Below are 27849 nucleotides of genomic sequence, written 5' to 3'. Positions count from 1 at the left end.
TTTAATTAAAATCTATATATTTAGAAATTATATTAAAAGTAATATTAAATACAAAATAGTTGAATTTTAAAATTATAAATTATGCTAAAAATAAGTAAAGAAAGAATGATTTGTTCAACTATCAATAATAAACATGTAATGACAGGTAAATGAAACCGGAGAGAACAATTTATATTATTAGAAATTTAGGAAATGTATAAATGTATAAATGTGTAAATGAAACCAGGAGACAACAGTACACTGCAGATGACTTCAAGAGTGGGAATGTCAATGGATGAATATAAGAAAACCACTTGGATACAAACAGGAATTGAAGTAAGACTGTTTAAGTGTGAAAATAATGAAGTTAAGAGGCTCATGAGCCAGGAGCCTATGATTTCTAGGTTCACACAGATTAGTCACAACAGCAGTAATCACTCTGGGAAAAACACAAAATTCTTACTTATGAGAATGGCTGGCACCAGGTCGATACTCTCCAATTCCAAGCAGATCCTGCAAATGTATAAATGGATCGAGTTGGTCTAACAAGGATACACATAACAATCGAGTGTGTAGGATTGTAGAAGCAGTTCAAATAAGACAGATGCAGGCCAGCAGAAGAATATATTGACAAATGACAAAGATGAAGGTGAGAAACTATTCTTCAAATGTGTTGGCGGAGGCCGGTAAAGGACCAAATCCAGCACCAAGTGGCTAGGGGATCATTGGGCAGAGGTCTGAAAGACCAAGTCCAACACCCTCCTCTCAAAAATGTGGCAATATAAATAAAGTTGCGTCTTTGCTACTAGCTATAGCTTTTAGCATGTTGGTAAGCGCTTAATCCTAACAAAGATGTCAATTGTTATATGCATGAGGGTTACCTTCTTCCCACTAAAGTACTCCCATATACACAATTCAGTCTTTTATGAACCACTTACCAGTATGCAGAATCTTTCCCATTTGTTTCACAGTAAATTAATCTAGCATATTCTTTGCGAATAATTTGTACATATCCACAAAATATGTAATGGGCAATCTATGAATTGTCAATAGGAAGAAGGAAATAAGCTAGACAAAGAATGAGTGGATACAGGAAAGTAGGAAACGCATTCAAGTGAAGGTATTAGAAGCAGGATTTGCAATGAGTATCAAGAGCAAGAAATTTCAACCTGGCAAGCTTTGTTTTTGGCCCTGGTTTCTGCTGTACTAGGAATGTCATGATTCGGTTTCATAAATCTTTTCTCACGCCGCTCACATGAACCCCATCCATCTGAAAACCTACCACCCCTGCTCAGAAAACAGCAAAGAGAAAATGTAGAATATGAAACTGAAAGAGCAGTACTATTGTGTAAAACTAGCAGACAATCACATAAAGCAAAATCAATAGCAACATACTGCATATATGCCCGAACCACAAATTCAGCTCGCAGAACATTACGGTTATCATCAAATTCAATGGTCTTGTCTTTAATTTCATATGACAGGTTGAAGTAAAATGATATTTTCCTCCATCCTGGCATAGCAATCCAATACAAAATTTCAGTTCAGGGCCAAAAGTCCAAAATTTAGTCCAGAATAAACTAGAAAATGTCTTGAGCTCCTGACAAATTACCTGATTTTTTAATGTAAGGGCTTCCTGAAATCAATGTGTAATCACTTTTCTCCAAAATCTGTCAACATTTTCATTTCAGCAACTCATGATTACATAATAATACATGTGAAGTTAAGAAGATCAACTGCTTATATCTATTTGAGTTATTGCAAAGTTCACATATGCTTTAATTTTCTTTAGAGTTAATATTCAATTTAGTCATCCACTATAGTGATTTTTCTCGATTTAATCCTAAATGTCCTTTTGTGCTTAATTGGGTCCTCGACTTCGATGGTTTTTTGCAATTAATCCCTTTGCAACTGTCGCTGGGTAATTTCTCCTCTATTATTACCCAATTTCGTTTCAATTATAATGATTTTACCCAATTTAGTTCGACTACAATGGTTAATACCAAATTTAGTCCTCCACTATTGTGACTTTTCTTCTCCCAAAAGTTGAATCCCCAACCCCAAGACTCCTGCAACCGGCTAGACTGAGCCTTTGGGAGGAATATTTTGATTTTTCTGGATTTAGTCAATGAATCTAACAGCCAAGAACAAAATTAGGAAACCATCCAAGTACAGGGTCTAATTAAACACACACAAAAAAAAAAAAAAAAAACATTTAAGACTAAATTGAAAAAAAAATCACTATAGGCTATGACTAAACTGGGAATTAACTCATTTTCTTTACTAATCAATGCAAATAACTTGAGAAGAAAACTTCAGAACTTCTAATGCTCAGTAGGTAGCAAAAGAGATTCCATAATATATGCTACGGGATCGGATTAATTAATCAAAATTTTCAAACAAACGCGAAAAGAAATAACGATTTGACGAAACTATATTCAAAACGGGTAGACATTTTACCGCCATTGCTGCATCTTGGTACTCCTTGAAAAGCGACACAGATGGAAACTGACCGGACAAGCTATGTCTAATCATTCCACCTCTCTCATCACACCTTCCATTGCTCATCGTCGTCATCGGAGAACACTCCGAACCACCGGGACTATTATTACGGTAACCGTATTCCGTCACGGAAGACCTCGTTTCCGGCGGCGAATAATAAACCGGCGTACTCGCTGCGCGTGGCGCGTGCTTCACCAATGCCATAGGCGGCGTACCTTCCTCGCTCAGACACGAAGAGGCCGGCCGTATTGCTATCTTCTTCGAGTGTTGATTGAGGACCTCGCCGTCGGGGTGAGGGTGCTTTCTAGGGTTTTTGGAGGGCTTGGTTTGGGGAGAGGGGATAGGGAAGGGGACCGTGGGAGAGTGCTTGACAGGAGGAGGTCTACAGTGCTTGACTGTGGCTAGGGTGGTTGTTCTGGCGGAGATGGAGGCTGCGGCGGCGGAATCGATCACCGCCCACAAGGCGGCGTCGTCGAGGTCGTTGTCGTCGACGGCGTAGGTGAATGGAGAATTCATTGTACAGTGAGGAGTGAGACGACTGATTCGCTTCTTCGCGGGTGTGCCAAAATCCAAATTTCAAATTTTGAATTAGTAAACGACATCGTATTGTTCATGCTTTACTTTTTTTTTTTTTTTTTTTACTATTGGTTATTTGGCTCTGTTACAATATAGTATTTGTCAATACATGTAACTTTAGTTTATTTAATGTTAGAAATAATCCTCATAATTAGGATTGAGTAGGTTGCATTGAAGAAATTAAATGGGAAGTACTTGATATGTATTTGACCAAGTTATGTATTTTTTTTAAAAAATTATTAAATGGGGTTCAGAATATGTTCAAATAACTATGAGGTGTCAAGTTTACACTTTTGCTTAGTTTAATAACTATTACATAGTAGGGTTTTACTTAGTGTATATTCTCAAGTAGTGACTGTGAGTTTCTTTCGTCACCTAAAAGAAATTGAAATAGTACAAGTAATATCAAGTTCAAAAAGATTAAATAAGCAAATACTCTATATACCCAAAGATTAATTACTAGGAAATTAGAGAAGAACACAAGCCAATAATGCTGATTTTATATTTAAAAAAAAAATGTTGCACAAGATGGACTAATAACACCTCCTAATCTGTTCAACTTCCATATAATTTTTATATATATGTTTGTTTATGTGAGGCGACTGGCCTTGAGAGGCAGTCCAAAATTCTGATACACCCTGATCTCACCTCCTAAGCTTGCCGTCACAATTACCAACCCCCACGCCGTGGCCTGGATGGTATTCCCACCATGGTTGATCACACCATCCAACAGGGAGGACCAGGTCCGCGACGGGGAGCTGCTGATAGAAGGCGAGGCCGAATGGTGATGATTGTCGTTCTTAACTGGGTCATCCGTTCCTGGGTCTGCATGGTCATTGGATTCACTCTCGTGGTGGTCCCCCTCGCCCCCCGAGTCCTTTCTCCTTGGCAGAGGGGGCAGCCTCCTGGGAGACCCAACGGGGGGGTGTTGGGGCGGGAGGAAGCGTCTTTTCGTGTGTAGTTCGACGACCGGTGGCTCGTTTGTTATGCTGCCTGGCCACGGGATTGCAACCGAGACGTCTTTGCAGGCGAAATGTTCATAGCTGTTGATGATCACCCTTCTGCCTTTTCCACTCGCATTTTTGGGTTCTTCTTTCTTCCATACATAGACTTCGGAATCTTCACTTGCACTTATCACATACTTCCCATCCGGGCTAAAGGAAGCTGACATCTGGCTGCTTGTGTTACGGAAACCTGTTGCAATAACAGATTTTGCGATTTACCTCCTCTAACAATCTCCAGGGCAGAAATTAGTTTTAGAGCTAGGCCTATTGCCCTTCTTAGTTTGAGTCAATCAGCTATGACAATCTAGGTTTTCTTGAGTAGTAACTACTGATTTCTCCCATTACTAAAAAAAATGTTAATTTTAGAGAGCACCTTTGAATTTATGAGTGAAACCCGATCCATCGTGGATTCGAATGCGCGAATCTGCGGTGGAAATGAGCACTTCTGAGTGGTTCCACGGGGAATACTGTGACACAAGAAGGCTCAGTTTAAGATATACTCCGTATGTAAGAGGGAGGGACAAAGATTGTTTATCCACTGAGACAGAAATAATAGATACCTGTAAACCTGTGACCTTTTTGATTTGGGACTTTTTCTTGTTCTGGGTATCAAATTGATCCTGTTGTTCCAGTTTGCAATCTAAGACACAGTAAAAGTTAGAGACAGATGAAAACAAAAAAGTATTACCCAAATGATGTGTGGAATCTGATGACATTACATTACATTACATACCTGTGGTACTATAATACCGACAGCCACCTCTGTGTGAGCCTATCATGGCTCCCTTACATAGTAAAAACAAAGAATATCAGCACAACTTTCTTAACTGTTTATTCCATAAGAATGATGGCAAATGATTAAGGAAAAAGTGTTAAATACGTTACTAAACTCGCGATTTTTGTGCAATTAGATTATTGAACTTAAAAATTGTGTAATTAAATCATTAAACAAGTTAAATATATGAGATATTTTTACGATTTTTATCGGTAGAATTCGATCGTATTACTTACCTGGTATGTACTAAGAAATTGGGGTGAAGGATTAAAATGTTTTCAACTTAAATTGCATCAAAAGAAATCATGGAGATGTCTAAACTGCACATATTTTGTTTGTTTGATAATTTAATTGCTCACTTTTTAAATTCAGTGACCTATTTGACAGTTAACCTAATATTTAATTGAGACAAACCTTTCCATCAGGAGTGTAGCAAGTGGCAGTAACCATCTCTTTCTCATCTTTCCAGTCCACCACTTTCCTATCCGTTATGTTCCAAATCCGAACCTTTGAATCCAGTGAGCCACTGATGAAGCTGTCCTCGTCTACCGGATTGAACTGTATGCATGTTACTGCAACACCACAACTACTTGTCAACAAAGAGGCTGGTAAACCAGTTTGTCCATAGCTAATTGGCTTAAATCAAGAAAGCCAATAGGTCGCTTTAGTTAGAAGTCAAGCTTGTAACCTTATGGTTACCAAGCCAACGGTCTGATCAATTTGGCTGAATTGGCCATTCAATGTTTAGATTTTGAATGTACAGGCAAAAGTGCAATTTGAATCTTTACCAAGTCAATAGTCTGATCAATTTGGCTGGAATGTACATGCTAGGAGTCGAGCTTGTAACCTTGTGGTTACCAAGTCAACAGTCTGACCGATTTGCTGGAATTGCCCAGCTAATGTTTAGACTTTGTATGTACAGGCAAAAGTGCAATTTGGGTCCTTACCAAGTCAACAATCTGACCAATTTGATTGTACAGTGCAATTTGGGTCCTTACCAAGTCAACAATCTGACCAATTTGATTGGAATGTACAGGTTAAGAGTCGAACTTATAACTTTGTGGTTACTCTTTTTTTTTTTTTGAAAGGAATAAAGAACAATCTGACCAATTTGACTAGAATTGCACAGCTAATGTTTAGACTTTGAATGTACAGGTAAAAGTGCAATTTGGGTCCTTACCATAGTCATTGTGTGCAAACATTTTCAAACAATTCTGAGTTTCGACATCCCATAATCGAACGGTCTTGTCCATTGAAGAAGAAAGTAGAAACTGCATGTGAAATGTAACTATTATGCTTGTAATTGGTCATATAATATATAAAAGGGAAAAGGGTCAAATAATCCCCTAAATCATACATGAAAAGTTAATTAAGCCCCTAAACATTTAAAAAGTGCAATTAAACCCTTTAGTATATTAAATTGAGACAAAAAAGTCCAAAAATCGATAAATAACCTGCTTCAGGAGAAAATTCGGCGATCGGCGATGGTTGCCGTCGCCAGACTCCGCCATGGAAGGCGACCATCAATGGAGAAGGCGAACAATATTGCCTTCTCCATGGAGTTCTGGTCGCGACCAGATCTGGTCGCCTCCTTCTGGTCGCTTTCCGTCGGAATCCGATGACCTGCGACAGGTCTATTGTCGCCGGTCATCGGATTTCCACATGAAACCAATTTTTAAACTTTTGTGTTCCAATTAAACATGTTAAAGGACTTAATTACACTTTTTAAATATTTAAAGGCCTAATTTACTTTTCAAATATTGTTTAGGAGCTTAGTGGACCTTTTACCCTTTATAAAATATAAATGTACCGGAGTCTTATATACCTGAGATCGGGACCAAGACAGGTCCAAGACAGCATCCTGATGACCAATGAGGCTGCAGACTGGTTTCTCAGAAAGAGCAAACACAGTTTCAGGGACAATCACATAATCCGGAGCGGAATTACCCTTCTTCCTACTAATCAAAGCCCTAATCTTATTCCTTTTCTCTTCCCCCAATTCCGGGGCACAGGCCGATGAAGGAGGAGAAGCCATGGGATGAACAGGCGTGGAGCTTAAATCATCGTAGGGTCTCCCTGCCACGTCGCATTCTTGGACTTCCCATAAATGGATAACTTTATCCTCCCCTGCGGTTGCCAGGTAATGCGTGTCCGGGCTGAATTTGACGCTCCAGATTGAGCCCTCGTGGGCCTGGATTTCTTGGCACAAGTGGAGCCCTGTGAACTCCTTGATTGGTTTTCCGTGCTGCCGAACTTTGATCCACTGGGAGGAGTTCTTGTTGGGTTTGGGTTCTCCTGATAAACTCAGATCTCTGTCTTTTTCTGTGATCTTTCCGCTCTTGGAATGCGCCTTTATGTTCTTCAGGTTCTTCAGGATTGCCACGCCTCTTCTCTTGCTGTACCTCACGCTCCTGCAAAGATATGAATGTAAGAATTTCCCATATTTGAGTATTTATCATGAAAGTATATGACTGAGTCAAATATAGTCGGATTCAAATATTTAATTTGATTTTAACTGATTGATGGAACATAGGCTTCTAAGCATAACAGTTCCTCTCATAGGTTCAGCACGAGGGGAGGGAATTGCTGAATTAGAGAGCAAATCTCGTAATAGACTAGGGTTGGGATGAGAAAATTAAGAGAATTTGGCTTAAACAGGACGGAAAACACATATAGCAAATATATTGTGCTGCATTACGAGAGGCTTGTAACACACCTCGTAACGGCACAATACTATAGCTACCCGCCAAACCTATGATATTAGGAGCGGTGTTACACTAATAGACAGAATACATACACTTACACCATTTTGTATTAAGGAGATATGGTAAACAAAACAACTAATGTTTTTGTGCAGGTCTACTACCAAATGCAACACCTGTAAGATATCAACTATGGTCAGAGATCAATATCAACAAAACAACTAATGTTTTTTATTGTCAGGCTTCTGGTAGTTTAAGTTTCATTAAATTAAGACTCAAACCTACAACACCTTCCTTAAACCACAAGATCTTAGCAAATTTATGTGAGTACATTTATATCTAACATTTGATAACAAAATCTCAATAATTTGATTGTATTACCTGGTAAGATATGAATTATTCATGTGTTGTTTCCTGTCGTAGTAATTGCTGGTCGAATCGTTCGACCTGCGCATCACTTCCTTATCAACCGGGGAGTATCCGACCGACCTGTCGTATTCATCCATCGACTCTTCCTTCCTCGTCTGCCCATCATCATTCTCTTCGTTAACACTGTTAACATTCTTCGTTACGAAACTTGGGTCGACATCCCCATCGGACAATATCCCACTACTCGCCGTCGATCTGTTCCTCACCTTATCATCATTACGATAATTATTATCATCATTATTATTCCCCCGCGATATTTTGACGATCGTATGTTTTATCGTCCCAATATCTGTGTTTAATGTTGCCAGACACGATAACGTTCTCCTCAGATTCTGTTTCGAAATGGGCCCCATTAGCTCTTCTTTCCTCTTGTTGGAATCAATATCTCCGGCCGACCTGGACCGGACCAGACCGGGCGGGTGTGGAGATGAATGAGGCTCGGACGCGGCCGCCGCCGCCGCCGCCGCCGCCGCCGCCTGCGGCGGCGGCGTCGTGAAATTTTTCCGGGGAGAAGGGGGGCGGGGAATTTCAGGTTTAGGGATAAGGGGGTGTTTGGCAACTGCGGCTTCGGCTTTTTTTGTGATGACTTTGGCGAATTTCTTGGCGCTGGCGATTTTTTGGAGGCTTTTGTTGCTCAAAAGCCCCATGCCTTGGAGGAGGCGGCGGCGGCGCTCTTTGACGTCACCTGGCTCGGCCATCCACATGTCGTAATCCTCGGAGGCGGAGCGAGGTCGGGCGGAGGCGAAGGGCGGCGGGGCTGCCGCCTCGGGGGCGCGGAGGGAGAGGGAGGGGCGAGGGGCGGATGCGCAGACGGCGGTGCTAAAGGAGAGACGGGTGTCCTCGTAATCGTCCTCCGATCCGGAGGACTCGAAGTAGTCATCGGGGACGGCGGAGGAGAAGCGTTCGCTGGGTTCGAAGAAATCGTCGTCGTTATCTTCGACGTGCTCCCAGTTCATCGTCAACGTCCTCCGCCGGTCCATTGTAGCACATTGTCGACGGAAGAATCCCCGGCAGTGCCTAAAAGAATCAGAGAATTAATGCCGGTGGAGATCAGACGAAATTATTGCATGAAAAAAGTTGCCAACTTTTTTTTTTTTCCTGAGTGAATTGTTGCAGAGAGGAACGACAGGGGAGAGACAAGTGGAAGCGAGGAAATTAAGGAAAGGGTTTGTTTTGTTCTATGAAGTTTGGTTGGAAAAGAAAAAAGAATGCAAGCTAAGGCTGCTTTAATTTGCTCTCCTCACGTCTATGTTTGCTAATTATTGGTTGATCTCATATTCTCATGTGATGGAGGAGACTTGGGAGAGATCGTGCACAAGTATTATATATGATGTCCACTACTAACATTATTCAAATTAACATTGCAGTTGAGTGGTTGGACACATTTATTTATTTATTTATTGCAATTGGAGATTTGGAGTATAGCTAAAAATTAACATTGTATTTCAAATTCTCAAATTATATATTGAAAGACATATTAGTCATTTCATAAAAATTTTTCCAATTCACAGCTTCAACTAAATCTTCAAATATATAGATTCTTTTATTTGTAATAAATAATTGTTAGTTTTCTAAGATTTATAAGCATGTATGTATTTATCTTTAGTTTCAATGTTAAATGTCAATTTACTAGTCAGAAAAGTGATTTTTCTTTCTAAATAATCAAGGTGATATTTATATGATCGGAAAAGGGTCAAATAAGCTCATAAACAATATTTGAAAAGTCAATTAGGCCCCTCAACATTTAAAAAGTGCAATCAAGTCTTTTTCACATGTTAAATTTGACAAAGAAGTCCAAAACCCGATTAATGACCTGTCATTTACTGTTCAGGGAGAAAATCTGGCGATGGCAGAACCGTCGCCGGATTCCGGCAGAAAGCGACCTTGATCGCCTTCCTCTTGTGGAAGGCGAAATTGTTTGCCTTCTCCATGGAAGGCAGAGGAAGGTGACCAAGTCGCCTTCCATGGTGTATTTTAGACACGGATCCACATTACAAGATAGATCCTAGCCCATAGTATAAGTATTGCATATATAATTATATGATATACTCGTCCATATTTAGACTAAAAAAAATAAAAAAGAAAAAGAAAAGGAAGATAGAGAAAAAGACGATTCTTCAAACAGGCCAATTCAAGGCCCAAAGTCAGAAATGCTTCGATGATCAAAGTCTCTTCTGAGTTCTGTCATTGTTAAGATCAATGGATATTCAGGCCCAAACCCACATTGGCGATAGTGTTAAACTGATGGATCGTTCCAATTATTTTTTAGAAGATTTTTCAGATAAAGAGGTTTTTTTTTTTTTTTTTTTTTTTTGGGTAATTTGTTTATTATAACACTTTTACATTTCATTCTCGACTATCAAATATATTTTTTTAATTGTCAAAAAAATATTTTAAATAAATCACATGATTGTCATTTAGAAGATTCAAGTTAAAGTTGGTCGAGAAATTGATCAAAATAATTGGTTCACAAAATTGATTACAAATAAAATAGCAATATTCATAAACAAAAACAAGTCTATGCTCACTTTCTAGTGGGTCACTCGTACGCTTAAACACATAGTTCTTTGACTACCTAATTGTCATATCATATTTAAAATCAATTGGTGATAAGTAGATGAACATTATTAACCATTTAACCACATCCTTCCATAGTAAGCCACGTCTCGAATCGAGTAGGGACTGAACTTGGTCGACCCAGCTGACGCTTTTTGCTATTGATGATACAGTATTCTACTACACATAATAGCTCTTGAAGATGAGCACAACATAAATAGTCATTTTGAAGCTAAGGCACCTAATAGGCTAATATATTAGCTACCCTAACTCTTCAATTATATTCCTCAATATTAGCTATATATTTTCTCATAAGACCACGTTCAAGAAACTCCCATGTCACATCCATAAAAATTTACAACTCACAAATTGGTGTACAACGTAACTTTAATGAATCAAACTTGCAAATTGCAACTGTCATGGACCTGGATAAATATTTGATGAATGAATTGTTCAGCCCTTTTGCCGACATCAGTACTAGACTTACGTTGTATATAAAGTGATTATGCCGGCTAATATATGGTACAAACCTAGTCGTATATAATACAATTCTTTATTAGATATATACTTTTAATTCTTGTATGTTTTCAATTTTTTTTCTGAATATGATGATGTCTGAATTGGAAGTATATATGTACACGTCTAATGACGCTATTGGATTAGTATATGGAACTGGATAATATATATAATATGATGACGATCAATGAAAGGAATTATGTACGTAGGTGTTGTGACTAGTTTAATGACTTTAATCATATGATATATAGTAGGTGAAGACTAAGATTGTGTATTAGGTATAGTATTACTTTCCCATAAAGTAATAATGAATATTAAGACTTTGAAAAGTGTAGCTGAATGACTGAAACACGATATCTATATATATCAGAAGGTCACGAGTTCAATGTTAGGTTGTCAAAAATTTTCTCGGTTGAGCTCTTAGTGTGGTTCAACTATTAGTGTAGCGTTGCCATGATTTTGTAGCTTGTTTTACAATAGCATAACGTTGAACAATACTCAAATTAAGTGCTATATATACATTCACATTAGAAAATTATATATATATATATATAATAAAATGTTACATGAGTTCAACTTACAAATTTATTATATTGGACTCAACCTATTCACTTTAACTTGCATGACTTGTATATATTATGACTGAATTTGTTTAAAGACACAATTTTGAACATCTTCTCGTTACCCAAAATCAAACTAAACATACTATAATGTATTATTGACAATGGCACCTGGTTGCACTCTCATATAGAAGGGGTGGGTTCGAGTCTCGGTGGAGGCGATATTAAATCTTTGTGCTTCAGTAGGTTGAGAAAGTAATTATGAACAGATACTACATTGTAACAATGTCAGTAGTACTGAAAAATTAAAACTGAATTACAAAAGTACGTCAATTATATATAGGATTATTAGGAAATTTATAATATTGTCGTACGTCTTGTAAGTTGTACTTCATGCATTACTAGAGGTACATAGGGGAGAAAGTATAGCTATGCAAAATATAAATTAATTTACTCTTTATAAAATGCAAAGTACACCCATGACAACATTGTTAAAGAATGTTTGGATTAATACAATATTGAATTACATAATACTAGTTTAAATCCTATAATGTTAAGCTAAATTAAACTTTATAAGGATATATAGGACATATATATATAATCACATATCAAGTTGATAGATTCAGCAATGCCTCCACGAGAAATTGTGAAATGGTACTTAAGTTGAAGTTAAATCTCCATTTATAAGTTAATTTTTTATAGTGGAGTTACAGTTTTGGCTTGAGTACTGTATAATTTGGTGCTCTCGTTGAGAAGTTGATGCATGACAAGAAATAAAGGGTTATTCGATGCTTGATAAGGTCCAAAGAAAACCAATGCTTGACTCTTGAGGTCAGAGTGGAGTATGCTGATGCTTGATAAGGTTCGGAGTCGTCTGCTCGTTTGGCGCCGACCTAGTGGAGGGATTGACTTAGGAAAGGGCGAGTTACATGGTACTTGATATATAAGGTCTGGAGTGAAGTTATCCAAAGAGAAAAAGGGCTTCCTAGTGACAAAAAGAGTCTCAAAAGTGAGCCATCTAAAGGGGCAATCATATGATTCCATATCGATAACGTTAGCCTTTTGTGGTGAAGTTAAGGTGCAATATCAGAAGTATATTCTAATCTAATATAATCCTTTTACATTTGACAACGTGGTTACCTAAACACGCTATAATCTACCTAACAATAATGATAATTTGCATGGCACTATGCAGTAGGATTAATTGCAAAACAAGTCTTCAACTAACATATCTCGGAGCGTGAACTCACAATCCATAATTTGGAGTTGACTAATTAAGCAAGCGGATCATCACCTAAAACAATGTTGATATCGTATATATATATATCTTACTTAATTCCAAATTAAAGATCCACGTTTGAATGTGAACAATAATGTACATAACACGAATTGAAGCGTCTTATCTTGGATTCCTTTGCTCCATGTTGAAATTATTCATGCGTACGTGCATATATGCACTCAATCTTCATCTCATTTGTTGTACCTAAACCTAAACCTTGGAAATTAAAGGCTACATAGTAAACCCTCGTATAGTCAAATCATGCCCACGGGTGCTGCATCCTTGACTTTTTTACGACTTCTCATCCACCTGAACCGTGATGTTACGTGACTAATTAATATGCTTTCTTAAACTATATATGTATATTTAATTATAAACTAATTTTAAAATGAAAAATATAATAATGCTTTCTTTACCTCCTAAAATTTATTATATTATTCAGTGTCATGAATTGGTTAATCTCATTAACGTATAACAATAAAATTAAACCATTCAACGAAAAAGTGTCATATCGAGAGGATATTAGGAGGGAAATTTTTTTTGAAGACCGAGTACCATCACTCTTTTAAAATATAGAGTACCAAATAGTAACAATATCAACTACAATAAATAAAAATGGAGATAACGTAACATTTTTGTAATAAAGAGAATATATAATAGTTTTACTTTCACACTATTTACAATATGTGTGTGTGTGTGTGGGGATAACGACATATGGCACCCAATTTTTGTAGGTCTAAGTTTTAAAAATATATATTTTATATATAATCTATTAGTTTTATAATTAATAATTATGTTTCTTGAATTCACATATTAATTTTAATTGTAATTAAAATTAAAATATGTGACGAATTTGGGTCACACTTGTGTGAGACCGTCTCACGGATCCTTATTCGTTAGACGGGTCGGATCGGATCAAAGCACCATGCAAATGTCATACATATATGTGCAAATGTCATACTTATATGCTTAAATATAACACTAATCAAGAATACAATTTTTGTTACGTATAAGAGAAAAAGTAATACATTTTTCATAATAAGTAATTTTGACAAGTGCCCATTACTTATAAGGGCAAATATAATACTTTTGATGTAAAAAGTAATACTTTTAAATCGAAATGTAAAAGTATTGTAGTTTCCCTTAAAAGTATTACATCTACTATACTAATAAGAGCCAAAGAGAGTTAGGCCTAAAATTGGTAGAAAAAATGGCGGTCAAATTATTTAATCAAATGGATGGTTCAGATGAATTATTTAATCAAATAGATGGTTAAGATAATTCAGATTAATATTATTAATAGAGATTACCTAATTTGACCTTACTTTTATGATTATCCGTTAAGTTTTCCGTTAAATATTCTCTTCTCCGTTAATATTCCGTTAACTTTTAACTTACCCATTAATTTCTATAAGAAATATCTTAGGTTCAAACCCCATCTCAATCAAATTTGACATAATTAAGTTTCTCACTCTATTTACTCTTATTAAATTAAATAAATTAGTAGCTACAACAAAAAATGATACATATGTATTTCCTTAATTTAGAATTATGTATCTACAATACCTTTATTTGAAAAAATTATTCATTATCAAAAAATTAAATTAAATAAGAGAAATAATTTCATTAGTTATATTGTCTTTATTTTCTCTCATGCAAAGATTCTTTACATTCAAATTTATCAATTGATATTCATTACATTGTCCATTATCTTATTTTTACAATATCTTGTAATTAAATATCAAAGTTATAATACAAAATAATGTTATATATTTATTTACCAAGTATTTTATTAATACTATGAAATTTTTTGTTATAATAATTTGAAAGCTAATTATATTAACTACTAGAGGATTGGTTGACAAAGAGAGTACTCAAATAACCCAACAAATTGAAGCGGAATCGCTCTATTTTACTCTTATTGAATTAAATAAATTAGTAGTTATACCAAAAAATTATACATATGTATTTCTTTAATACCATGAAAAAAAATAAAAAAGAATAGTTTGAAACCAATCATATTAACTACTTGGGGGATTTGTTGACAATGAAAGTATTCAAATAACCCATTACCCAGCAAATTGAAGCGAGAAAACTACCTTTTAATATCTTTGGAATATATAATATTTTAAAATTTCAAATTTTTATTAATTTATTTAATCTTTTTTCTTAAACTAGGGATTTCTTTATCCACAATAACTCATTCAACAATAATGGTTGAACCAAATGAACCCAAAGCAGAACACCTAAAGGAAAGTCCATAGCTCCTATCTCATTGCATGACGTTGTCATCTATGCTACCAACAATAACCGAATTGCAAATAATACACTACCAACAAAAAGGAAGAGAACAAATAGTAAAGATGAAGACAATGACAATGTTACTCAGAAGAGAATTAAAAACACTTGAAATAGTATTTATTTAAACTATCATTTTTAGACCAAATATTTAGACTATCGATTTTACAAGGTTGCAAACATTTATTTTAGTAATAATTATAATGAATTTTCTATATTATCTTGGGTTCATATACTTTGAGTTAGATATTTAAATAAAAAAATTCGACATTCAATTACCCATGTATAAACTTTTCCTATATAATCTTGCATTGATATACTTTCAAATATTTATTTAAATATAAATATTGGGCATTAACCCATACGCGCAATGCGTGTATAAAACTAGTTTACCTTATAAGTAACAAAAAATTTATTCCTGATTAGTATTACATTTGAGCATATAAGTATGACATTTGTGCATATAAGTGTTATATTTGCATCTTGATCCCAACCCGATCCGACCCGTCTCATGGTGAGACGGTCTCACACAAGTTTTTGCCTCTAAATATAAACGAAAAATTTCACTTTTAAGATAAAGTTTAAATAATTGTATTTTTTTTCACTTGTTGAATTTTTATGCATTATATTTTGTCATATGATTTTTTGTACATTTTTATTTTATACTTGTACTTATATAATAATTAAAAAAAAAGGGTTAACATTGAAATATTAGACAGAACTCCTATTTTTTAAGGAATGACCTGGGATATTATAAAATTTTCCTTTAATTATATATGTAGTTTCGTATACAAATAAAACATTTTTTACATATAGGAGAAAAAAGGGAACAGTTATGGCAGCCCCTTCAAATGATGAAGGGCAAAATTTTACAAAAAATGCTAAACCCACTTGAAGCAATTGTGGTGAGTACGTAGCAAATCAAATCAATCTACACAAATAATTCTCAGGTCAACTGTATCACCCAATAAAAGTACCTACATTTTAGCGATGAGATTAATTGGGTGTTCGATAGTGAAAATTCTGGACTACACTAAAAAAAAATAAAAAATCTACACAATAATTTGTTTCCTCATAAATATATTTGAGAAAACATATCTAATTATATCTGGGCAGTTCCCCTAATAGCTCAAAGAATTGAAGATGAAAATGAATTAACTTGAAGGTCAATAGGTCATGGACATCATTATCCCTTTATTTTTATTTATTTATTTTTATATATATTTTAAGAATGATGAATAATGAAGTGTTCTTCTCAATTTCAACCCTACTAAGACCATTGTGCCTGTTAATCTAGAAGCCACGTTAACAATTTACAAAAGATGAAATTAGTAATTAATGTGTGTATACACACAGTTTCAATGTTGCTCACGTACTTAACACCTCATGCTTAGACCATCGATCAATTCATAAGATATATGCACGTATATATGCTTCATGATTTTACTTGATTATATATATAAAGGGTTCAGATGAGAACACTCCCGACATGTAAAAGGTGTGGACACATCAACACCCTTGATCTTGAGAAATCAAGAGTTAGAATCTTATCATTATAGTGTAATAAGTTATATTAATATTTTAAAATTTTACTTTTTAAACAAAAAATACAAATGTAACTTTGAATTATAAATTTTCAATCGACCCAATGGGGTAACTCAAGTGGCAAATGAGCTCTTTTCGATTCCTACAAGTGACGATTCTCCCTAGGTCAGATCCCGTGAATTTACCAAAAAATAAATTTCCAATTTAGATAAAAAGGGTTTAATTATGAATAATCATCAGAGTTTGGGCAGGCAGTAATGGATGGCTGAAATTGAGGATTCCTTTTGTGGCATGACATAAATGTAACTAACAACAAATGATGAAACAAATTTAAGATAGCAAAAGTCTAAGCAAAGTTTCATTGGATTCCACTAAACCATCATATCATGCATCACTCATTTTTACTTTCTAGTTTCAATTCCAATTTCAGAATTTTTATTTAAAAAAAAAAAAAAAAAACCAGTTTGACTTTGATACAGATTATAGCCATCACTATCTGTAGAAACTTGAAACTAACAACCTACACACATCCCTAGAAAACCGTCGATCAATATAATATTCTTAAAAGCAATAAAAAAATCAATTTTCTATTCATAATTTCAGCTCATAATATTAATTAATTCACCTCCAGACGTCTCAATATAAGAGCATCCTTATCAATGAAGTTTTTTCGCGGTTATTGAGGAGTTTTTGTAAGTGTGATTAGAAAAGAGAAAATTGGATGGAGGAAAAAAAAAACACAAATATAATTTTAAAAAAAATAATAAAAGGTGACTCTGTCAGGCGCGCCTGACGCGCCCACCTAGCGCGTGCACTGCACGCGCCAGTGTGGGCGCTGCTGTGCGAGTCGAGGATTATTAAAAGAAAATGTCAGATTTTACTGTTCCATGAACCTTTGTTTGCAAGAGGCCTCTTTCCCTTCTCTTTCCTTTCTCTTTGCCTTCCTTCCTCTGCCAACTGGACATCACATCTGCCATTATCTTAAAAAAAAATCATGGATAAGGGTGGCCTAACCAATCATATAATATCACATAAGGGGGTGAAATACAAAAGTTTATCTTTAAAATAGGAAGTGAACTTTCCTTTCCCAAAAGGTTGAATTCACAACACCAAGGACCCTACGCCCCTGCCTGACAAAGAAGTGAATTTTCTTGTAGTACCTTTTGACTGTCATAACTATCGATACTTATTTCGCTTTAATTTTTGTATCGACTATCCGTTTGGTTCGTTGAAAAATATTTGAAGGAAATAGAATTTAAATTCCATGGAAAATAGATTCCATTGTTTGGTTGGTGGGAAAGAAATAGCTGGGAATATGAATTTCATTGTTTGATTGAGTTTGGAATGATGGAATAATGAGTGACATATATAACCCCACACAATAATAATAATAATAATAATAATAATAATAATAATAATAAAGTATGATGAGGGCAAAATTGTCATACTAGTTTTCCAGGGAAACAAAATACCTAAGATTTGTTAGGAAAATGTTTTCCTCATTGTTAAGGAAAACTTTTTCCAAGGAATGAAATTATTTTCCATCCAACCAAACAACATAAAACACCATTTTCCTCAACTTGAAAAATGTATGTTTTCCATCCAACCAAACACCTAATTAAATCGAACACTATAATTTAACAATATAATAGTAGTCCCAATGCATCATGGTTCAACTAGTAATACATTCTAAACTAGAAAGAGCGATCTATTGACCTTATTGATTTTAGCCGACCAACTATGGATAACTTAGGCTAGTTTACTTCTGTGTAGTCTTTTGTCCGCTAGAATCACAAGATGGGATTTTCCTCGCTATCAAAAAAAAATGAAAATAAAAAAAGTACAACTTAGTATAAATTAAAGTCCACACAATTATAAACTTGTTTCTTGAAACATATATATATTAGAAGATCATCGAACTATCTTCAATAATTACTTTTCAAATATACAAATAATATGAACACCTCGAGAATTATATATAATTAAGATTCCTTCCTCTCTAGCACTTCTTTTTTTAAAAATAATAATAAAATAAAATTCGTATGATATACACTGTTGCAAAAATCAGCCTAGGCACCCCTTACATTGAGGCGAATTACCTCCTAAGCGGCCGGCCGCCTAGGCGTCCAACTCGGCTGACTCGTGCACCCACACACGTGCATTGTTTTTCTTTTTCTTTTTTTTTTTTTGTTAGCCGCTTCGGCCGTCCGACTAGCGTCTAGTGCCTACTGCAACCATGATGATATACCAAAAAGAAACAAATATATTTTGTCCATCTTCTTGGTTTACATACAAAACAGGTCATCGGAATCGGACATATATGGAGCAATTATAGGTGCTATAAATGCATGAAAGCAACGAAACGGCTCCCATTGTAAATGCACATGACCATGCATGACATGGTTTAATTTAACCATGGGATGCAGAGGTTTCAGTATATGTTTTCTGTTAGTTTAGTCTCGAAATAATGACTGAGTGGATAAAACATGACTATTATACAAGTCACAAATTAATTTGATTATATTCTTGCTAATAATCTTTCAGTCAAACCTAACCTATAAGATTTATTATATATGAGCCGGTGTTCGCCTTAAAGATAATAATCATGATTTTTTCTAGCTTGTTTTAAAAAAAATTGTTTAAATTTATTATGAGTGTTTTCTTTATCTCTCTTTTCGCGAACAGAACACTTTTGTCCGACAAAATGCATTCATAACACATGATTTTGAAGTCAGAGTTGGTATACCCAAACAAACTGACACCAATATAGGAATTTTTTACTGTATTGAATATAATGGTACGTACTATACACTTAATAAAATTACAATTTCGAAATAACATTAAAAATATTTTTATCAAATACAAAATATATTTATACCACTACCATGTATATATGCTATCAGCCTATCATAATTATTTTATTATCCATATATACTAATACAGTAATATGTAGTAGATAGCATATATATTTCACTATTTTTTTTTTTTTTTGTGTTGCCTTGAAATGAGATTCAAATCATAAAAGAATGTTTAAAAGTCATTCTTTTCTGAAATTCTAGTGAAAAACAACTAAATAATGAGTTTACTTTTACTAAAAAAAATTTGAGTAGTACTGACTCTGTTGCAATGTAGTATCTGTTCATATAACTACTTAAATAGATAGATGCGTATATGTGGATGCTGCCCACATGATATGAAAGCTTCAGGAAGCAACAAAATTGAAATAGAAAAGTAAAAGGATATAATACGGTCAATGAGATAATACGTCTTCTTGTAAAAAATGTGGATATAACAATATATTGAGCAAAATTATAAAGTGAATTCGATGATATAAAAAAAAATAACTATAAAAAATAAAATTAAAGTACACCGAACAAAACTATAAAATGTATCTGTTCCTTAGTTGCACTTTTACATAACATATGATGAGTATGATAAATTTTTATTTTCTTTTTTTCAAATGTTCAGTTAATCAACAAGTGTCTAGCTAGCACTTGTTAAGAGCATTAAATAATTTTTTTTTTATTTTAAACCCTAAATTGAACAAGAAAACTTTGTGTAGTGTTATCAAATTTACAGATGATTCAAAATATTTAAAAAAAAAAAAATTTGTAAATTTTATATTCCATAGTAAGTAACAGCCTATAGCTAGTTGGTATTTCCTGTGTTTTTTTTAAAAAATAGCCCGTACCATAGAAAGTATCATTTTAGGGCTGTAATTCCCATAAACTAACATTTAACTTGTGTCAGCCAGTGGGGAGAATCCATCATGAAGGATGTTTGCCACCTTGGGAAACATACTTAGTTTAACATTACACACACCTCCAAATCTGTACCATGATTAAGATTATTTAAGAATACTTAGCACTGATTAAGAAAAATCCCAGCATGCTAATTGCAATGGATTAATTGTCATATTTATACAACAAAATCTTAAAAAGATACCCCCAAAAAAAGAAAAAAAAAAAAGATTTTCTGAGTAGACTATGTTTTCTCTAGCTACTTTCTTGAACAACATAACACCTTGATTACAAAAGAAGATTGGTCCATCTCTTTTCTAGTTTCTTGATCTTTACTTCTCCACTTTTGCTTTACAAATTAAAATCCATAACTTAAGATCTAGATTTCCAAAATAAATAATTGCAGCAGCAACAATAATATATGATAATAATGTTATTATTATTTCTAAATTAAAGAAAATAAAAGATCTATATGTATTTAATTTGTTCATGGCAGTAGAATATACTTACTATGAAGAATAATTTCATTTATACAGAAATTTTAATTAATGTCTTACCACATAGAAATATACGTACTGGTAAAGAATTTTTATTCATAATTCTGAACCATCTTCTTCTTCTCTCCTGAACTTCTTTATCTTAGGAGAAAACAGCGATTCAACCTCGTCCGACAGATCGAGCAGCTCGGCGTTTGTTCGACTTCTCTTTGCCGGCGAAATCTTTGGCCTGATTTTCTTGGGAGCTGGCGGACACGCTGTGATCACTGGGATTCTGTGTTCCAAAGATTCTGGAGTTCTGAACCCATCATCGTCTTCTGCTACCGCGGACTTTCCGAGCTGCCGCTGCTCTTTCTCCTCCTCCTCTCCTCGTACTTCTCGAAAACCTCGGAGCTCCGAAAGATGATGAGAGTTTGGCGGAGGAACATCCGGGCACCCTTCCGGGTCTTGCGGCGTGGGTCGGGTCGAAATACCGGGTTGGATCACTTTTTTCTGATTTTTCCGGTTGTCGCTGTCGTCGTCTTCATCACCATCGTCGCCGGCGCCGGCGCCGGGTAATTCTTGGAGGTGGGAAAGATGACGACTTGGTGAGATTTCGGGGCACCCTTTTGGGTCGTGGGAAGTGGGTCGGATCTGGATTTGGGATTGGATCTCCTTTTCTTGATCTTTCTTGGGGAGGAAATCCTGACGCTCTGACATAATACCCAATACGTGATCCAGTTTCGAGTACATCAAGGTTTACACAAACACAAACGCGAAACAGAACAAACAAAAGACAGGTCAGGGCGTGTTTGGATTGCAGCAAAAGAAAGAGAGAGAGAGAGAGAGAATTATATATATATCGCAGCAAACACTCAAACTCACCACTTTATGGGTTGTGGGAGTGAGGTTTCATTTCATGGAATTTTGAAGTGCAGCTTCTCTGAGCTGCTTTTGAAGAGAGAGAGAGAAAGGGGGCAGTTGGAGAAGGTTGAAGGTTTCAACATAGAGGCGAAGGATCCGATGCACACTAACTCTGATGGAGATTATATCCTTTCTTTCTTTCTTCCATATATCTTAGCTTCGTCCCAATGGAATAGAAATCCTACTGATCCACCTTCAATACGACAATTAATGATGTCTGTTTTTCACCTATATAATAATAATAATCATCATTTTCTTTTTTATTCATTTTGTTCCTAATCGATCTATCACCTTTATCCCTAACAATAATAATAAAAATAATATATATTGCGGTTAGTTTTAACTTGCTGACCTTACTTTTTATGTCTGTATGGATCTATCACCTAATATTCTTGATAAAGTATATGCACATATAACGTGTGTGCATATTAGAAAATTTTACAATATTTTTTTCTTCGTAAATTTTGCCAAAAAATTTGCTCACATTTTAGTCATGTTACACCCACTAGCAGGTACTAGGTGGGTTGGGTTACAGTTTTATCAACCCATATAAAAAATGGGTTAACCCAACCCGACCTGTTTTGTCTCGTTTTGTATTGGCCAGTTATGGTCAACTTATGCGTATGGGCTAAGCTAACCTATTTTAACAGTTTTAGCGATATTTTTTATTTTAAAAATGATCATAATAACCAGTTTAGTTGGTATTCATGTAGTAGATTGTAGGTAAAATGAGCTATAGATAAAGAGTTTGTACATTATATTATAGAACTATTAGATAAAAAATGAAGATGAATGCAGTAATTTGAGCCTACCAAGTGATTAGAAAGAGGTGATTTCTTTTTAATTTCATTCCTATTTTCTTTTTAGACATGATAAGTACTGATGTTACCAGCACAAAAGTCCTTTACTACATACCCACATATCAGCGTCGCACACACAACATCCTTGTCCTGTGACGAGCAAATATGCATTTTTCATACGGCTAAAAATAATAAAATTATATAACTTTATTGAGTATCTTGCGCTATATAGTCAAACTCAATATCATAATTATTTATATACATATGCCACACGAATATGTTGAAGTAAAATGGATTTGAATAGAAGTCATGTTTGCATGTACATTCACAAATGTTTTGAATTTATAGAAGTTAGTTATTTAGAAATAAGGACCGCAACCTTGACCGTGTCATTATTGAAACGAATGTTTGCTCCAAGTTGTTCAAAGGCTTCAATCAATAGGCTACAACTCTTCCTTTGATCTTATATAATACTTGTTGATTTAAAAGATATAATTAACCATTTTGATAATGTGTTTATCTGGTTTGTAAAGCGATCTACTAATAAAACTGTCTATTATTTATTTGTTAGGGAGTTTCTTGTTAATGCCGATAGCATGGAGTGGATAGCTATTAGCTAACCCTCCTTTTATTTGTGATGTTCTGGTTTCGGATATGAGCTAGAATTTTGCCATTGCTATTCAAAAATAAATAAATAAATAAATAAAGAAGTTATTTAGAAATAAGCAGAAGGAGAAGGAGAAAAAGAAAGGGCAGCTTTTCTGATTTTCTACGCACTCTGATGCAGCTAGCCACGTGGTTTTGCTACACGTACGAGGACCATTTCTCGTCTTACAATCCCAGGGCCCCCCGTTTTATCATCTCCTCATTTTTTCGTTTCCTCAACTCGTATCTCTCTCTCCTCAGACTTCTCATCCTAAATATTGACTAAAATTTTGAATCTATGTTTTTTGGTATCTTAATTTATGTTAGAGTAATTCTAAGACTTCAGAATTCCTACTCAAAAGATGTCGTATGAGAAAAATTGTGAATTTTTTTGTCAGTCCTCTGACCTCAATATAGGTCTAATTGTTGTTGAATTGTTATCGGTAATATATAAAGAGTTATTAGTCATTGCATTGAAGGGCACAAGTGGTTGTAAAGTCACAATTACATGTAATCAGTTCAAGCATATGCATGCAATGTAGGCAAAGATGTTGTTTCATGATTCTTTACAATGTAATATCTGTTATATATTTTCTCAATCTTTTTCAGTCAAATGAATCAAAACTTTCATCATGGACCGGGGTCCAATCCTGTGCCCACTGATTTGAAAGGGTAACAGAAGTGTCATCACATTACGTACTAGTTAATTTGCAAGGATGTTGTATATATAAATACATTCACCACACACATATATACATAAAATAAATAGCCTCGAAAGGGGCAATCAAATAGGCGTAGTAGCATGATTCTCATATATGTCGGTTACGAGTTTAGTTCTAGTCAGTACTTTCTTAGTTGGGTTTGTTGCTCAAGACCTTCGTAGTGCGGTTTACCTCTTTTGTATGGATTACATATTATTACACCGATGCGAAATTTACAAAATAGACATATTTGAATAATGACTATTAATTGCTCTTGTTACCTAAAATTTTAAATAAATAAAATCAAGTAGTCATGCATGGGCACATGTGCACTTGCTCAATGTAGAAATAAGTAAGCTGGCGTTTTGACTTTCGATCTTTTGCCCTGTGCCTCTATGAACGTTGCCGTCACCTAGTAACTTTCTTTAATTATTCTATTTCTTTTTCTTTTTTCTTTTTAATTTATTTCTATATATTGGTCAACAGATTATACAAAAACTACTAATCATAACATTAATGAGATAACAAGTTTGAGATGACTCAAGAAAAACTAAAATTTATTTAAATTAATCACAAAGTTTCAGTTTTCAAAAAAAATAAAAAAGCACAAAGTTTCAAATTTGGCTCTTAGTGAATTTATTATATTGATTTTCTTAATTTGAGCCAGTCCGTTATAAACTCGAATAATGGTTACTGATTTTTTTAGTAGAGTTATCCATAAAAAAAAAAATCCATATTAATTTCTCAATTAGTTGAGTAAACTTTATTCGACAATTTCTCAAAAACGTACACTTATTTCGGTACTATAATCTTAGGTATATGATAGCTATTTGAACTAGGTTTTAGTTAGTCTGGTCTGGTATCTATTTTCATTTGTTGTTTTTTTCAAAAGAAAAATCGAATATATATTAAAGATGTTAAATAAAAAAAAATTTGTTTTTTTAATAAAAAATTAGAGCGCACATGTTATTGGTATCTCACTTAGAGATACTGTGAGAGTGTGAGTGCAGGTAAGCATATCATCCTAATTAGTAATTATGAGAGATGATTACGTCCTAAGACAACAATGATTAAGTCGGTTGTTGTTGTGTGTTTTGACTTAATATGAATGATGATCGAACAGCCAATAATTGTTGTGGCGTGTCTACTTTCCCACAATTGAAGGAATTTCTATTTTCATCTTAATTTTTTTTAATAACCAAGTCTTCATTATTAAAATTTTCTAAATTTTTCGTTACTTGTACACTTTTATGTACAAGAGATCTTCACTATCACCAATTAGATTGGTCAAAATCTCCAATGACTCCTCAGATTTTCAGTGGAATTAATGGGTTTAAACACCCACCCTACTACCAAGCACCTTGTGCTCAGATGACATGTAGTGACCTATATATTTAAGTGGAGTTAAAATGTGAAATTACAAAGAACCTTTAAAGAAAAATGCCTTCAGTCGGACAAAATAATTAAAGAACCATATGCATTTCAAAAAGTTGAAAGACAAATTCTATATTATGATCTTTTTACTAATATAGAGAACGCTACCTAAAGCGCACACTCAACTCAGGTTTGACTTTGCACAAGAAACGCTAGCAACACTACCTAAAAAGAGGGAACACTTCAACGTAACTCTTCTTGAGGGTTATCATATCGTCCCACACCATTGTCCCATAATCACGAGTTTGACCAAAATTCACTAGAAAGTCAGGGCATTCGTTCTATAATCTCTCAAGACATAGATAAATATTATATAACGTATGGTTATGTAACAATTAAGAGATCAATGATGAACTTTTTTTTGAATAGTGTGTCAATACATGAAGCATATATATACCCATTGTTCTCTAAATTAAAAACACCATATATATGCACGACAAGAACATTTAAAACTGAAACTAACGGGTATAGTAGAACCATGAAGAAGGCAGCTAGGCTGCTAATTAAGGTACAATATAATAGTAGTGGATAGATGGACGACATTAATATATGTGTTTACCTACTGTAGAGAAAGTGGTGTGAGCCATCTCGATCTGTTACCTAATTTGCAAAGTAAAACAAAAATCAAATACCCAAAAAATAATAAAAATAAAAATAAAAATAAAAATAAAAATAAAAATCGGATCCTCTTCGATGTACAGTAACCTAGGATTCTTCCTTCAGACTGCAAAACATTTGGTGAACTTCAAACTCGTCTGTAGTATAGAGCCTAGAGTCGCCGGTACAGTTGTAGCCTGCTTGCTGGTAATTAACAGTCCCATTTTCTCGCGGGACGATAAATTTGCGGCTCGAGATGGCGAGAAGATATGGCGCGGGGGTCGAGCGTAAAGTAGGGGGCCGGCAAAGGGAGTGCATGGGTTTCATCATCATGCATGCATACGCCACTGCTAATGGAAATCCCACTACCTGGCGCCTGCGCGTTTGGTCACGCGCTTCCAACGGCTTGAAAATTTTATAGCTATAATGTTAATTTGACCTATGTTATGATGGTAACTTTTTTTTTTTTAAAAAAAAAAAAATCTTTTTATTATTTGGTCCTTGACAATAGTGAGTCAATGATTGTGTTAGGTTAGGGGTGGGCGGAGGTTATGTTAAATTGATGGTAAAAAATTTATCATTTCAATTTAATTTTAGAGTTTCGCTATCTCTGTTCTAGAGCTTAACAAAACACATAGTTGGTTGTATTCAATTTGATATAGTTCACAATTTAGAAACAATGACTAAAGGTTCATCATTGACTAGAATTATAACTTGAACTGTTATTATGCCGTTATAGATGTTTCATGAATCAGTAATTTCAATTCATGAACTATTGGTTAACATTTTTTTTTAAATAATTTAAAATTTAAATACAACTAATTATTTGAATTTGAATTTTAAATATGAATTAAATAAACATGTTGAATTCAATATTTTAAAATTTTTAATTCTGTATTTAAGTTTTAATTTTTAAAGTATTAAAATTTATGTATTAAAAAAATAAAAGACTTGCACTTAGTTTTACCAAAACGAAATAAAATTTGGAAGTACTAAAGTGGATTGTCAACTCATGGTCCTAGCTTGTTAGGACATTTATTATTATTTAAAAAAAAATGTTCATAAATGTGAATTGTTTGGTTCAAACCATAACCGATGGTTCATGGTTTGCCAACATAAAAAATTTTAATCGCAATTGTAATACACCTGATTTGAATCTTAACCATAACCTTATGTACGGTTATGATTGTATTTGAAGTTGGTTTACACTGTGCATGATTAGGTTTTGAACCTTCAATTAAACTAGAGTAAATACTCAAAATGGTCCCTTGACTATAGCTAAATTCACAAATTGGTCCTCGACTATTAATTGAAACCAATTACATCCTTTAACTTTTCAATTTTGACCCAATTTCGTCCTCCGTTAGTTTCACCGTTTGTTGACCGTGAATTCGAAGGACATAGTGGTAATTTTATGTGCTCCCTGCATTATCCCTTCACCTGGGGTGTTGTCATTAGTACTTTTCAATGGATCAAAACCTTCGAAATATCTGCACGGGGAAGAAACATTCTCGTCGTCATAGATGCCAAATCCACCAGACAAACCATAAATTTCAACTTTTTTCTTGGCAGTACATGTAAGAACTTTAGTCCAATTGTATTTGGCCCTTAAAGACATAAACTGCTTGAGCTCTCCAGAAGAATCAATCACCAGTCTTGACAATACATCCTGGTTGTGATGAACTGAGTAGCTGAAATATGTTTGGTTCTCATTTGTGTCCGAACTGAAACTCAAAGTGTAACCCAGTTCAGGAAAAAGGCAAAATGTTCCTCCATGAAGTTGTCCACTTTCTTGGTACTCTTTAGACATG

At 34.5% G+C, this 27849-nt stretch overlaps 2 protein-coding genes across 2 annotated transcripts; both read right to left on the bottom strand.

The window, feature by feature from the left end:
• Positions 1 to 247: 247 nt before the first annotated feature.
• LOC116007536 lies at positions 248 to 3016 on the bottom strand. Its single transcript, XM_031248247.1, has 5 exons — positions 2440 to 3016; positions 1592 to 1649; positions 1375 to 1492; positions 1149 to 1266; positions 248 to 492 (listed from the first exon to the last, which is right to left on the bottom strand). Exons 1-5 carry the CDS (start codon positions 2995 to 2997, stop codon positions 439 to 441), a joined length of 906 nt encoding a protein of 301 aa, XP_031104107.1. The 5' UTR covers positions 2998 to 3016; the 3' UTR covers positions 248 to 438.
• A 509-nt stretch (positions 3017 to 3525) lies between these two features.
• Positions 3526 to 9146, bottom strand: LOC116007399 (WD repeat-containing protein 44-like). The gene is made up of 8 exons (XM_031248058.1): positions 7920 to 9146; positions 6662 to 7247; positions 6017 to 6107; positions 5251 to 5408; positions 4795 to 4846; positions 4622 to 4701; positions 4435 to 4528; positions 3526 to 4251 (listed from the first exon to the last, which is right to left on the bottom strand). Exons 1-8 carry the CDS (start codon positions 8945 to 8947, stop codon positions 3647 to 3649), a joined length of 2694 nt encoding a protein of 897 aa, XP_031103918.1. The 5' UTR covers positions 8948 to 9146; the 3' UTR covers positions 3526 to 3646.
• Between the last annotated feature and the right edge of the window lie 18703 nt (positions 9147 to 27849).

This window comes from Ipomoea triloba, chromosome 15 (assembly GCF_003576645.1).
Source record: "Ipomoea triloba cultivar NCNSP0323 chromosome 15, ASM357664v1".
Taxonomy (NCBI): Eukaryota; Viridiplantae; Streptophyta; class Magnoliopsida; order Solanales; family Convolvulaceae; genus Ipomoea; species Ipomoea triloba.
The sequence above is the reverse complement of the archived record's forward strand: the minus strand, read 5'-3'. Positions and strand labels throughout refer to the sequence as shown.